The 13,814-nt window shown below is 38.8% G+C and overlaps 1 protein-coding gene and 1 long non-coding RNA gene across 2 annotated transcripts in view; one reads left to right on the plus strand and one right to left on the minus strand.

The window, feature by feature from the left end:
* Positions 1 to 13,814, minus strand: part of LOC133155591 (calsyntenin-2-like) — a 135,865-nt gene that overhangs the window by 4,209 nt on the left and 117,842 nt on the right. The window contains exons 10-15 of the mRNA XM_061281034.1: positions 11,838 to 12,004; positions 9,622 to 9,770; positions 6,521 to 6,732; positions 3,227 to 3,397; positions 2,611 to 2,756; positions 1,722 to 1,845 (exon numbers count right to left, since the gene is read on the minus strand). Coding sequence (XP_061137018.1) covers positions 1,722 to 1,845; positions 2,611 to 2,756; positions 3,227 to 3,397; positions 6,521 to 6,732; positions 9,622 to 9,770; positions 11,838 to 12,004 — 969 coding nt within the window. The remainder of the gene's footprint in view (positions 1 to 1,721; positions 1,846 to 2,610; positions 2,757 to 3,226; positions 3,398 to 6,520; positions 6,733 to 9,621; positions 9,771 to 11,837; positions 12,005 to 13,814) is intronic.
* The window catches only part of LOC133155592 (uncharacterized), a 59,821-nt gene that overhangs the window by 1,622 nt on the left and 44,385 nt on the right, over positions 1 to 13,814 (plus strand). The window contains exon 2 of the long non-coding RNA XR_009714700.1: positions 11,035 to 11,133. This is a non-coding gene — a long non-coding RNA (uncharacterized LOC133155592). The remainder of the gene's footprint in view (positions 1 to 11,034; positions 11,134 to 13,814) is intronic.

Consider the following 13,814-nt stretch of genomic DNA (forward strand, 5'->3'; position numbering starts at 1 on the left):
AACTACTAGACACACAGTTTTCTTCTTGATCTAAAATGTTTATTTCTCATGCTCTGATCTTTACCCTTCTGAAAGAGCATAACATTTATGAATCTGGCCTCAATCCCACTGCTGCTGTTACTGTGTGTGTTTGTTATGAGTCAGACACTTGTAGCACTCCTCAGATGATCATTTATTTCACTTTGTTGTGAATCCCACCCAAAAACTAAAGACTTTCATGCCCCCATAATTCATGCAAGGGCAAGTAGCTCACACTTTTGCATGAAAAGACACACTTAGGCACACTTAGATTCACACTAGGGCAAAACGATACCCAGGATGCAAGGAACGATTGAATATTAAATCTTGAATTAATTGAATATATATATAAATAAGCATCAGCACCCCTTACAGATACTCAACAATTACAAGGCCTGGGCTGATCTGTGATCTAAAAAGAAATCATTTTTGTAATTGGTGTTTTTTTTCAATAAAAAAATACCAGACACTAATATTGTACATTATGAAACATATAACAATGCAATAATCAAATCAAAATAATTAAACAGTTAGTACATCACAAATAAATCGCAACTTCAGCGTGATTTGGCCACTGGAGGCAGCATATTACTGTTTATTGTTGTTTACTGTTACTGTTTGTCATATTACAGACACAAACAAAGAAGTTTCATAACTACCGTATTTTTCAGACTATAAGCTGCTCCTTTTTGCACAACAAAAGCCTCTTTTCTCTATCTGACAAACCGCTGCCTGTTTTGTATTGAGTTCACTGACACGATAAAGCACGCTTCCTGAAACAGCCACATGCACTAATCATGATCCTGCTCTAACTACTAACATCTACTGACTACATACTATTTACTCATATACAATAGTTCAATTACTGCCCACTTTGTTTGACTTTCTTTTTTGTCGCGTTTGCCTCTGAAAGACACACCCGCCCACACAGACACACAAAGACATGCACACACTTAGCGCTGTGATATCTGCAGTACTAAGTAGAATCCATTGGGGTCTGATGAATAATTAAACCTCGTATGGCAGAATAAGACCAATGTCTCGCCATGTTCTCTTGACTGAAGAGCACTCGGCTGTGCCTCTCCACTTTCCGAGGAGTGAGAGTAGCAATCTGATGAACAATCTGATAAGGAACTACAAGGTCAAAGGGATTTTTAACTATGTCAAATTTTGTGAAAGAACAACTTGTAAAATCTCTTCACACCATAATTACACTGCAGAGGTACAGTGATTTGAAAAGAAAATACAAGCTGAATTGTCTGCACTTGACTTTCAGTCTGTTGTAGATGTTGCGAGTGTTAATTCACAATGGTCAACTATTTTTATTCTATATTTTGAGTTGGCGTACACTGTTGCCTGTGCACCCTATCAATCTCAGGTCCACAATTATTTAAAAGTAGGTCACCTTTTTACATAAAACCTTACTTTCTGTTCCTTTTGTTTTTCAAATGTAAATGCGTGTTGAACATATAAGAGGGAAAGACACAGTTAAGAATGAGACAAAGCTTTAGCACAAATGAAAAAAGTCCAATGTATTGCAAATTGTAGTCCATTCCCCCTCCATTATATTGAACCAGGGAATGAAACAACCAGACTATATCAGGAAAAACAAACAGCTGAAAGTCAACAGGACTGAAAATGAGAAATACTAGACGCAAGTTGGTGACGATGACACACAGAGCATTTCAAATATGTTCTCCTACCTGAGCTATGCGCAGGGTAGATTTCATCAATCATAGCTGGATGGTGAACTAATTTCATGTGCTGAGGTAAAGGCGCGATCTGATTGACGTGTTCTTTCACCTCTGAACTGTGGAGTACGCTCACCTGTGAAAAGACAGAATCATTTTGCTTTGAGACAAAATTTAATTTCAGTTTTTACATTATCTCAAATTCACACCGAAGGACAATTTAGAGACCTCAGTTAATCAAACATGTATCGTCCTCACTACAAAGCAAATGTGAGTGCGAAATAGATTTGCCACAACTGTTGCCTTTTGTCACACATGATCTCAGTAGGTTAGTTAGAAAAACACTAAATTTGTAACCCTCTCAGCATGTTAGTTCCCATTTCAGCAATATATCATTTTTAAAAAGTTATGCTGGGATTTTTTTCTTAGTAGTTACAATAACAAATAATCAATGCAACACCAAGCTTTGGGTTAACAGAAAAATAACTCCATACACGGTTTGATATAGCTTTTCTATAATACTGCCTAAATAAGTTCCTAATAGATTTATTCCAAGATGAATACCATGCAAAACATGAGGCAATTATGTAATAATACAAGCAGAAGATGCAGTACATTTATACATTTCTCATTTACAAGCATCTCGCTAAGGCCAGCCATAACACTATTATTGCCTGGGGAGAAAATGAGTTTGACATCCCGGCTATAAAGCACAAAGCGAATTTAAGTGGAACAAGCCTCGGAACCCAATTAGTAACTTTATGGCAGAGTCGTTCACATTTTAACAGAATGTGTCATTGATTTTTAACTTAATGATACTTTTACGATTCCGATGTGCAGGCAGTGAATATTGGCTGCTCTCTCGCTCATTAATGATCAGGCTAGCTGTCGTTAGACTGACCTCCAAGTTCAATTCATTGCTGGTGTAGCGTCCGTTGAGCTCTGAACATGTAAGACGGAACCTTCTCTCTGTGAGCTGCGTTGGTCGCCAGTTGTAGTAACGCACTTCTCGGATCACGTTTTCATAATTAGCCATGGACTCCACACCTACAGTGACACATGAAAATAAACAAATCCGAATGCTCACTGTAATAAAACAGAAAATATAAAGCATAAAAAGAACACAGCAGGTGCATCTCAATAAATTTGAATCCAAATATCGTGGAAAGCATAAATTCAGTAATTCAATTCCAAAAAGTTAAACTCATGTATAACCTGAAAAAAACAAACCAACAACAGACACTTTATGGTTTTGGCCATGGCCTGAGAGAAAGATAAAACAATAGTAATGCATGAGTGCTAGTCATGTTAAATCAGCTTTTGTATTTTACATTCAATGTTGTTTTTAATTTGAAAATTGGGTAGTGGTATATTACTTATTTAATTAATCTGTACAATATACAAATGTCACTCGCTGAACTGACATAAAATGAATGAAATTAAACATTTCTACGATTGAGAAGCTGTGAAATATACACATACAAGTTCAGGGAAATTAATGCATCTTGTATACTAACCATATACGGACATCCCAGATGTGGAATTAGTGGCATCTAGGTGTTTTCCAAGCAGAATGTTGCGCTGCAGCTGGAGTGACTCCTGGTCAGGCCTCAACTCTTCACCCAACACCAGAACGTCGCAGTAGTCCAAATTGTGAATGATCTGCTCCAGGCGTCCTTGTCTTTGCTCTAAATAAACACGCACGCACGCACAGCTTTTTAGATCATGTGAACTTTTGACGTAACTCCTACTGTATAATTGAATAGATTGTTGATGACAGGATAATTTGCACATTTGGTGTGCTTCTGTCATTCTCCATTGCGATTTTCCTCTGAGGTGCATACACATTCTGAACAACCAACAGCAGAAACTGCAACACAGTGTCTCCTAGATGATGACACCAATTACTTGTGGCACACACACACACACACACACGCACACAGAGTGTGTCTTAAGAGGCTGTTAAATGTGCAAAGCTGCTCTCACTCTCGGGAGGAGACAGTGAGGAAGAGCGCTGGGTCATGATGCAAGTACTTAGACTCGAAGTGAGACTGCGATTGCTGTCTGAGGGGACTCGTTACTCCAGCAGCTTATAGCAGTGTGTGTATTTGTGTGAGTGTGTTTGGTTGGGTCAAGAGAGATCAAGCAGAGAATAGGGGATGAGTGAGCGAAACAGTTTGATGATTTGCGGTAAATGCTGACTTTTAATTAAATCCCTTTATAGTTGAAAAAAGTTGTAATTCAATTTAAGGGAAAAGGAAAGCATCTTATCTATGTTGCATGCATGCTCAGTGGCTATTGTGCATGACATCACAAAATACATCAATATATCAAACTATCACCAATTCAGTGCGTTGCACCACAGTCCATCAATTTGGACGACATGCAAGAAAAGTCTAGGCAGGGGGACGTGCGACAGGCAGCATGTAATCTGGGCATTAATTGATCTGCAAAGTGCTTCACAGCAGCTTTTCCACATTTTCAGACATAGATGTCATTCGGTCATTGCCTTGTGTCTTGCACCAGTATTCCCTCCAAACCAAGGCCTGCATTATAGTTAGCCTGTATATTAAAACTACCTTTAGCTTTCTATAACAGAGAGCCTTTTTGTTCACATCATTTCCCCCATACATACTCCCTTTGACTAAACAAGTTTTAATTAAGTTAATTATTTTCTTCTTGATAATTTAAATTGCTGAGATGTACTGTTTATCCAGGAAGTTGCTAAGCTGCCATTCAAGTTAAAGATGTCTTCGGAAACTTTCTTTCCCTTATTCAATAACAAATTTTAAAGTCTTCTTTTTTTAATACAGTTGCAAAAAAAAGTGGATGGACCCTTTGGAATGACCTGAATTTCACTCCGCAAAAAAAGCCATAACAATACACAACACAAACATATTTTTCCACCTTTTGTTGATTCAGTGAAATACTGCAAAGTCACAGTGTGGTATTAGTTTAAGAAAAGTTGATGTACTGTTCACTTACATTTCATAAAGAATGTATGCAGGAAAGTAGATATCATATTGAGTTGGACAAAGATTGGGGGCTTAGTCTGTAATGTGCCGTGGAAAAACATCATATGGCCCACAAAGAAGAACGAGTGGCATGAAACTTGCCAGGCTGAAGGAAATAATGAGGAACTGTTGAAGTTACATTGTACTGAAAGACTTTGAGGCAAGGGTATGAACAGCGACAAAATGTTGATTATGAGTTAATGAATTAAGGACCTTGGCTGGCCTTGAGAAAAAGTATCCAACTAAGCCTTGAAACGATGTTCCGAGATGGAAAAGGGAAATGAAGCAGCGCCAAGTCTGCAGTAAATGAATGACATGGAAAGCAACTAAGAGGACAATGAATGATTAAATGGGTCTAAAAGAAATGTATTGCCAGGCTTTAAAATGATTTTCTTCTTGAATCCTTTAAACTTCATGAGAAAATGAGATCGGCTCATTAAGGAACTTCAACTTGTGTGTCCCCGGCACATTCACTCTGCTTCACCCTCTTTCGTTCCAACTGTTTCTTTCTTTGGCTTCCAGCTAATCACTTTCCCCAGCTGCCGGCTCTATTTCACTGGCAGGGAGAGCTCCACTACACCAACTCTTAAAGCATGATGCTCCTTTCTGCTCCGCTTCCTTCACTGCCTTATTCACAATAGAGGGCTCAGACCTCCTTCACTCTTATCTCCTCTTAATTAGCTCTGGGCCAGGCCAAATCGGGATGTTCCTGCTGTGGCGGTCAGGGACAAGAGGATTTAAATACTCAATTTTCAATGGTTTTGGTGAGTGATTCTTACAGCCGGTCGGCACAGGTCTCAAGTTGCGCTGACATCAGTACTTGTGAGGGTGTATTAGAAGTGAAGGAGCTCATGTAGACTAACCTGTGTCCCCTGGGGGGAGCCCTGTAAAGTGCTGCTGCAGGAGTGAGCAAGCAGATCTGCGTTCAAAAACTTTTCGCTTTAATTACAGTTTACTGCTGAGAAAATTGGGCTCTCATCCTCGGATGCTTAAAGTACCATGGCATTACCTTGCATTACTATCAGCTTTGTTGTTTTAATTATATTAAGATGTAAATACCAACAGAGATAATACATTTATCAATAAGTAATTGTTTCGCTCAAGGGATACAAAGACACACACCAGTGTGTGTATGTTTGTGTTTTCCTGTTGTTGAAGATATGCTTTGGTAAACAGATGCACTTGAGGAGTTTTCTGCAGCAACTGAAGTGTCTGTCCGGAGTTTGAGATGGACTGCGGGCTAGCTATCAGATGAGTCTGTAGTCTATTCTGAACTCTGAAGTCTACAAGGAAATTGGATTTCAGTAAGAACATGGAATCCATTAATGCTCAAGTTTGTTTTGATTGTCATGATTCACAGTGAAGTCAATCATATATCGGCATGGACTGATAGGAAGCCAACCAACAAAGTAAATCTTTCTTCAAAATTGAAATCTATAAGCTCCACTAAGATTTGATAATGCGTGATTTTGGAATGTGGGAAGCCGACGCCTGTATTTGTTACCCTGAACCTCAGAAGTGCAAACAGTTGCTTGTCTGCCTCTGACCATTCCATCTCTGTCAATTGATGTGCTGTGTCATCACTATGAAACCTCTGTCTCCTTGCACGCCATTAATTACTGGGGTAAAGACAAGTCCACATCTGTGCACCTACACCCCTCTTGATACCTCTATAAAAAGGTATAGTAGCTTCACATATATCGTCTGACTGATACATAACGGAGACTACACGTTTAAGTGCAAACTCGTGGTCTCTAAAAAGTGCTGCATATCACATTTGACACTACAGTATGTTACCTGTGTTATGGGCAGCAGCATCTCCCCTGTTGACCGTGCTGATGATGTGGAGCTGCTGGAATAGCCGAACACCTTTAGGCCCCCTGAGGTCAGAAGCTGGCCAACTCTGTCTTTCTAATCCGGTGATGGTTATCATGGGCTTGCTGGGCTGCAGCACCATTACTACTGCTTCAATGTCAGGGATGGTAAGACAAGTGTCTTCACCAAAACACCTATGAATGAATCAAGAGAAAAAGTTTAATGAGAGGATGTCCGTTATACTAATCAGGTACTGATCTGATACAGATATTTTGTTGAAATACCCCTAATGCATCTGGTAAAGGTGCAAAAACTAGTTTATTTCAAATCTTAGTTTTGTAAAGAATTCTATTTATTTATATATTTATTTATACAGTTAGTTATCCTATTATACTGTTAATTTTATACTTGAAAGAATAACTTTAGCGCCAGCTGTCTCAATATCCCTTCCAGGATGCATTCAACCATCATCTGACAGCTTGCAGGTCCACTTGGTTGTAACTCCTCGTTGTTATAGCATTGTTGACAAACGACATGTCTAATTTCACCAATATTCTCCGCTCAATAAAATGGCGCATGATAACGAGCAGATATTCTCTGGCATAATGTCACGGCTAAAATGCTTAGAACAGTCCACAATGGGTTTACATGACACGCAGTGACATCTAATCTAAAGTGTAATGCAGTTTTACTGCTACATTCTTTAAGAAGCCTTACCTGAGTAAATTTAGTTTTTTGGGTTATGTGAAATGATCTCAGCGATACAGCTACAGTATTCTTACTCCCAGCTCGTCATGCATCTCTTTGTTGAAGCACGTACATTATTTATTTCGTTACTGATTTCATAACCGCATTCATTAATTTCAACCCCTCCCACAGCAAGAGTGCTTAGCTCCACATTTCCTCCCTCTGTACCTGGATAGCGCTTGCCTGCAGCACTGGAGGAACAACACAGTCTTCTCTCAGCCTCATCATAAATGCCTTGTATTGTGATTTATCCTGAAGTGTTTGCAAGATTCGTCGTGTTGCCACAACTCTACCATTTTCCACAAACAAAACAACTGTCAGACTGAGTGACTGACCAGCAGCATGATGCGCCCATAGGCATCATGCGGAAGAAGAAGTTCCTAACGTTTAACTTTTAGACACATTCCTAATAAATAGTTCAGGACCCTTTCATTCCTCCGTGTTCCTGCACATACATTATCTCAAACGACTGCACTCTCCAATGTGCCAATATATTTACTTGAGATGTTTGATTGGAGCATAAAGATCTGTTCACCCAGGTATCCATATGTCATTATTGATCCACACATCACATCTCAGGCCCTTACTAGAAAGTGCAGTTATTCAATAATAATAACAACACACTGTAGTCATTCATAAATGTTTTCTCCAGTGGTCAAGCAGCTAGCTGCGTGTCTGCTTTGTCTATAGTGATACACAAATCTTAAGGTTTGACATAGTTATGTGAGCTCTCAACAGTCCATTCAACAGGCACGACAAAAAGTATTGCATTGTATCCTCAAATGTCCCTTAAAGGGTCAGATAGAGTGAAAATGTGAAGTGCAGACTTAGTAGGTGGTTAAAACTTTTCTGTTAACTAGAATCAGATCCAAAAGTTGGTAAGTTCCTAATAGCGCTAGAACATATCTGAAATAGTGAACAGTCAATAGGAAGGTTTTGGAATATTATTACGTCTAGTCTTTAGGAATTATATTTATTCATTTCATATAACATGTATAGGGTAATACAGACATCTTCATGAATAAGACCATAATTTTAATTAATTAATCATGGATGGAATTCCTTTACCATCACAACTGCATGAGAATGAAGTCGCTGTAATATTTCATAGTAATATGTATTTTTAAACCTTAAATAAAAACTGGAAGTTGATCATAATGATACACCATTATACGCCATTATATTGAAATGACTTGCTTGGATGATATATTTCTGAATTAATATGTTCAAGCCCTGGAAAACTTTTCATTTCAGTCCCTGAAAGTACAATCATACAAGATGAATGATTGTTCTCTGACTAATCCATTTGTAAGAATTTGGATGACATGACTTTAGGTGTCTAAATGTCTCATTTATCAGTCCGGTAGCTCTGAGGGAAACAGTTATCTTAAAATGTCAAAGTAATCCATTAATTTTCCTGCCTGACAACTGAATGGGAAAGTAAATATTGTCTCTTAGTAATGCCAGTTGACGGAAGCTGTCTTTTTTATAAACAAAAACTAGCTGATCTCTTCTTGTTTTTGTTGAGGGAAACCGTACAAGTGTGTGTGTGCGTTTGTGCATGCGTGCATGTGTGATATGACTGAGGGCTGTACAATGATGCAGTGGGTCGGAGGCCGTGTTTGCTAAGCAGAGCTGAAACATGAACCTGGAGGAGTTCCAACTTAATTATAAGGAAATATAACAAGGGATCCTAAAACAACTGGTGATGAGCCTTAATTACTTTACTTTGCCGTTATTAGAAATCAGCTAAAACAAACATAATTGAATTTGGAGTCATTCCGAATTGTTTAACTGTTTATTTGTGTGGATTGATACTCTCTATGGAAGTTGGCGACTGCTAATTTGCTCATGGTGGAAACAAGTAACTAAGAAGAATCTGTCTTGTGGAGAATACAATGGAACATACATTGGCAGTCCTATCAGCATCATTAGACAAGTCCACCTTTAAACAGAAACGACATTACAAACACTACAAGAAAAGCAATGCAATAAAAAAATGCAGGGCTTTTCCAAATATACCTTTTCTGAAAGAGATACATTTTGAAAAGGCTGAGCTGATTTGACCGCTACCTCCGGTTCAGTGATTCCTCACCTCTCGTTTTTGCAGTAAACAAAATACGCATGCACATACGCTCAGCAGTGAGTTTTGGTAGAAGAGAGAGGTGTTAAAAGGGAGATTTCAGGTTAATAAGAGAAGTTGGGCTTAATGGTTTATATTAATGCATGCAGAGATTGCAATAAAAAGTCTTCAATGGGTAGAAAAATCCCAATGAAATGAAGGTATAGTAAGTGATGGCAACTCAAAGAAAAGGAAAAAAAGTTCTTATACATACTGGACAGTAGTAGAGATGCGGAGATGTCGCACTCCTGGAGTGGGAAACTGTCGAGAGTTTATGTAGGAGACTTTTCTCACGGCAACATTCATGTTTTCTAAATCCTCTCCCTCCATCACCAGGATTGACTGAGCTGGGTTAAAGTGAAACTAAGAACAAATACACACGCACAAACACATTTAAATGATGATTAGTGTGACGGCACGATCGAATGAAACGCATTTACTTTTTCCTCAAGAGTTTCTGAGCTAAAACTCATTTGAAAATGGCATAAAGGTTAGAATTGTCACTCCGGACTAGTGAAGCATTAGATCACAAAACCAAAGCTGTTATTTTCAAATGCAGTTGAAGAATATGGCCGAAGACCTGTAAGAATTATATTGAGATTAACTTGGAGGAACTGGGTCAATTGGGACCATTAATAGCATCCACATTTAGACATAGAAAATGTTTAGTTAAAAGAAAATGTATGAAGAATTGCATGCAAACTGAAGTTCCCTGAAACACACAATTTTCTATTTTATCCATTGATATGAACATTGTTCATGTTTTGACAGCAATCATCTGTAAAGTCTGGAAAAGTAAGAACAGAAAATGAAAATTTAGTCAGTAGAATGATGAATTGAATAATGATTGGAATGGCTGCCTCCTTCGAGAATAAACATAGATGGGTTGAAGTTTTGGACCATTCAAACAATGAAAATGAAGCCTACGGACACCTTAGTCATCAACAAACTTGAAGCAGACGCTCTTAAATTTCATTAGGGAACGTCATGAGTAACTATAAAAGAGTAAACTGACATCCGTGATTCTTTTTTTTTAAAGAAGTGAAAAAAAAAAAGGAAAGCAATATGGACCAATAGTTTTGTTGGCTCTCCTGCATTCACAACTTGAACATAGTTATTTGTGGCCAATCTTCCTTGAAAGATGGTGTGCTGGTCTGGTGATTTTGGGCTCTTAGCAGCACCATGGGGGTCTTCACACTCAGCCATTCCCCTGTTATTTCCTCCTCGTAGGTTTCCTTTCTTGCCATCGTCCTCATATCTACTTCTGCAGCTGCACTTGCTTTCTTTTCACTTCCTCTAGTCCAGTGCTTCTCAAATAGTGGGGCGCGCCCCCCTTGGGGGGCGCGGTGCTATACCTGGGGGGGCGCGTGTGACCCTGGGGAACAGGCTTTTTTTTTGGCAGTACTAGAATAAAGTGTAATTGCGCATTTTCCCAGCAGGGGGCAGTGGCGCTCTCATTGTTACTTCTGTGACGTTTGCGACAGTGCAACATTTTACGACTTACAAGACAAGTTAGGATAGTCACGGTGGGGAGGGGGGGCGCGAATAGTTTTTTTCTTGCTAGGGGGGGCGTAACAGAAAATAATTGAGAAGCACTGCTCTAGTCCCTTCTTTCTCTGTTATTTAGCTCTCACCGTGCTGTGCCAGCCCTCTACAGGCTAGCCAGATGACATCCCTAAGCCACACACAGAATCATGGCAGCTGAAAAAGTAAAGAACCTCTTAAGGTAAACTTCACTACACTCATCATTCTCACATCCCAGGTGACGCTCGCCACATCTTGTGAGTAGTGACAAGAGTTTTTGTTTCTCTTCAACTTTGAATATACAGTCAATGTTTTATTTATGTGGTGAGAAGAGAAGAACAAATATGAATGAAAAATGTTGAACTGTGAACCCTATAGATTCTTTTAAAATAGACAATGTTTAAACTGTGCAACTTTGTAAATTATGGGCACTGTGGACATGGACATGCATTCAGGGGTAAATAATTACAAACTAGCTACTGCTTGTTGAATTTTTGTAGGCCTATCCAACTGTAGTGTCTCCGTCTGATCACTAGGGGCATCGTGTAAATTGTGCAAAGAAAGGACAAAGAAGAAATAAGAGACGAACAAGAAAGTTGTGCCGTTTGGCAACTGGCTTTGCAAGTAGTACATACATGGAAGTCATTCTAAGTCTGTGTGCTTAGGTGTATGTAAAGTGAATTAAAACCACAAATAGTGTGTAGCGTCTTGAAAATACTTAACTGATTGAACCTGACCGATTGGAATAGGTGACTGGTTTATTTTTATATTATAATATGATAAGTACAGTATGATTCTATTGCAAGAAAACCAATGACTTCTAGAAACAAATAACTGTAAGCCGGTTCTTTTTGAGAACTTGTTAACGGAACTTGTTAAACTGCCTTGTCTTGTTGTCCTCTGTACCTTGATGTTCTTATCCAAGCTTTCAAGGGAGTTGATGTCCAGTCCTTCTTTGCAAGCCTGCAGACAGGAAATTACTTTTTGACTCTCAATCTTGCCTGGTCGGATGGTCAATCCAGATAAACTGCCTCTGAAGTACTGAGTAAACCTTGGCTTGGTCACCTCACCACCTAGACATGGACATGCAGACACAGAAAAAAACAACAGCCAATATTAAACCTCCACCAACAATGCTTCATTTTTAGTTCTGAATATCAAAATAAAATAAGCAATGTATTTTATGTATAAAACCAGAGAACCAAGTATGAAATGCCATAAAATCATATTAGAACTGACGACTCGTTTTAGGTTTGGCAACTAAAGTAAAATATAAGCTTTTCTACTTCTACTCTCATGCTTAAAGTAAATTATCATGTTTTCCTGAGTCGTGAGTTCCAAAGAGATCCATTTGTAAAATATGTCACAAGTGTGAAATCAACTTTTTGTAGGAAGGAGCATTTGCATTTGCATTTGTATTTGTATTTAATATATATGATAACATCTATTAATCACAGCCATGTATTCATTCATATTCTCATTTGTAGAAAGGCAAATGAGCTGTCTATGGTTTCAGTGCCGCCTAGCAATGCATCTGGCTTTCACTTCTATGAATTTGACGACCTTCATATATAAAATACAAACACATTATTCTAACTCATTATTACCACCATCACACAACTATGCTGTGCCCCAGTTCGCCTCTTTCAGATGGAACACAGAATAGAACCAAGCATGATCTGGAGAGCTCACAAGTGAGACTTCAAGAGGTGCACAGTATGGATTGCCCAGTGTGGGAAGATATTTTTAGCTGTCTTTTAAGCTTTATGAGACCAATACTGCAAGATTGGTTCACAAAGTGGTCAGGTACGAGCTAGATCACGGGTTTGTATGCAAGAAAGCTTCATGCACAAAATGGGGGTAAATGGTGTCAGTGAGCTGGTTAGAGTTATAGCATTCTCCACTCCCTACACCAGAAATAGCTCAAATTGCAAATGTATCAAGTGTGTTGCCATATAAATGATAATATTCATGTGAAACTTGAATTTGAAAGTGTGAACTTTAAGAAGGCAGGTACCGTATTTCCCGGACTATAAGTCGCACAAGCCATAAAACGCATAATAAAGAAGAAAAAAACATATATAAGTCACACCGGACTATAAGTCGCGAATTTTTGGGGGAAATTTAAACAAAATCCAACACCAAGAACAGACATGAATAGGCGACAACAGGCTGAACGGTACACTATGCTAACGTTACATAAACACATAAACGAGGAACTGAGAACGCCTGACGTAACATATTAAGAATTATTCAAATAACTCTAACATGAATAACAAGTTTATCGAGCCATCCGTGTCACTCCAAATCATTAATCCATCGAAATCTTAGTCCTCTGTGTCACTTATAAACACCTCCGCTGACTCCGGAAGTAGATGCGGCGCTGATGTCAGACTCATCGTCAGTTGCAGTTCCAATTATTCCACAGGCCTAGCGCGCCCTCTTGTGGTTTAGTGTAAAAACTACATGTGAAATTGTATAATAATGTGTTAATAAATACACAAATAAATCGCTCCAGAGTATAAATCGCACCCCCAGCCAAACTATGGAAAAAACTTTGATTTATAGTCCGGGAAATACATTAGTTGAATATTTGAGAAAGAGGATATAAGTCAAATCACCGTTGAATTGCTCTAACCTACACAGATTGTCAAGTAGCAGAACAAATCAGCATTCAGTCTTGTTTGCAATGCTGAGTGACTAACAATGATGAGCATTGCGAAGAACAATCAGGATGGTAACAGAAGCAATCATGGTCAACTACAACTGAAGTAAAGGGGAGCCAAAGCCTCATTTCAGCATCCTTCCCTGCACTTTGTCAGACAATGTCCAGCTTGACCCAGTTCACTCTAATTCTCAGTTCACTTTGCAGGCTCATGTATC

Source organism: Syngnathus typhle, linkage group LG6 (assembly GCF_033458585.1).
Source record: "Syngnathus typhle isolate RoL2023-S1 ecotype Sweden linkage group LG6, RoL_Styp_1.0, whole genome shotgun sequence".
NCBI lineage: Eukaryota > Metazoa > Chordata > Actinopteri > Syngnathiformes > Syngnathidae > Syngnathus > Syngnathus typhle.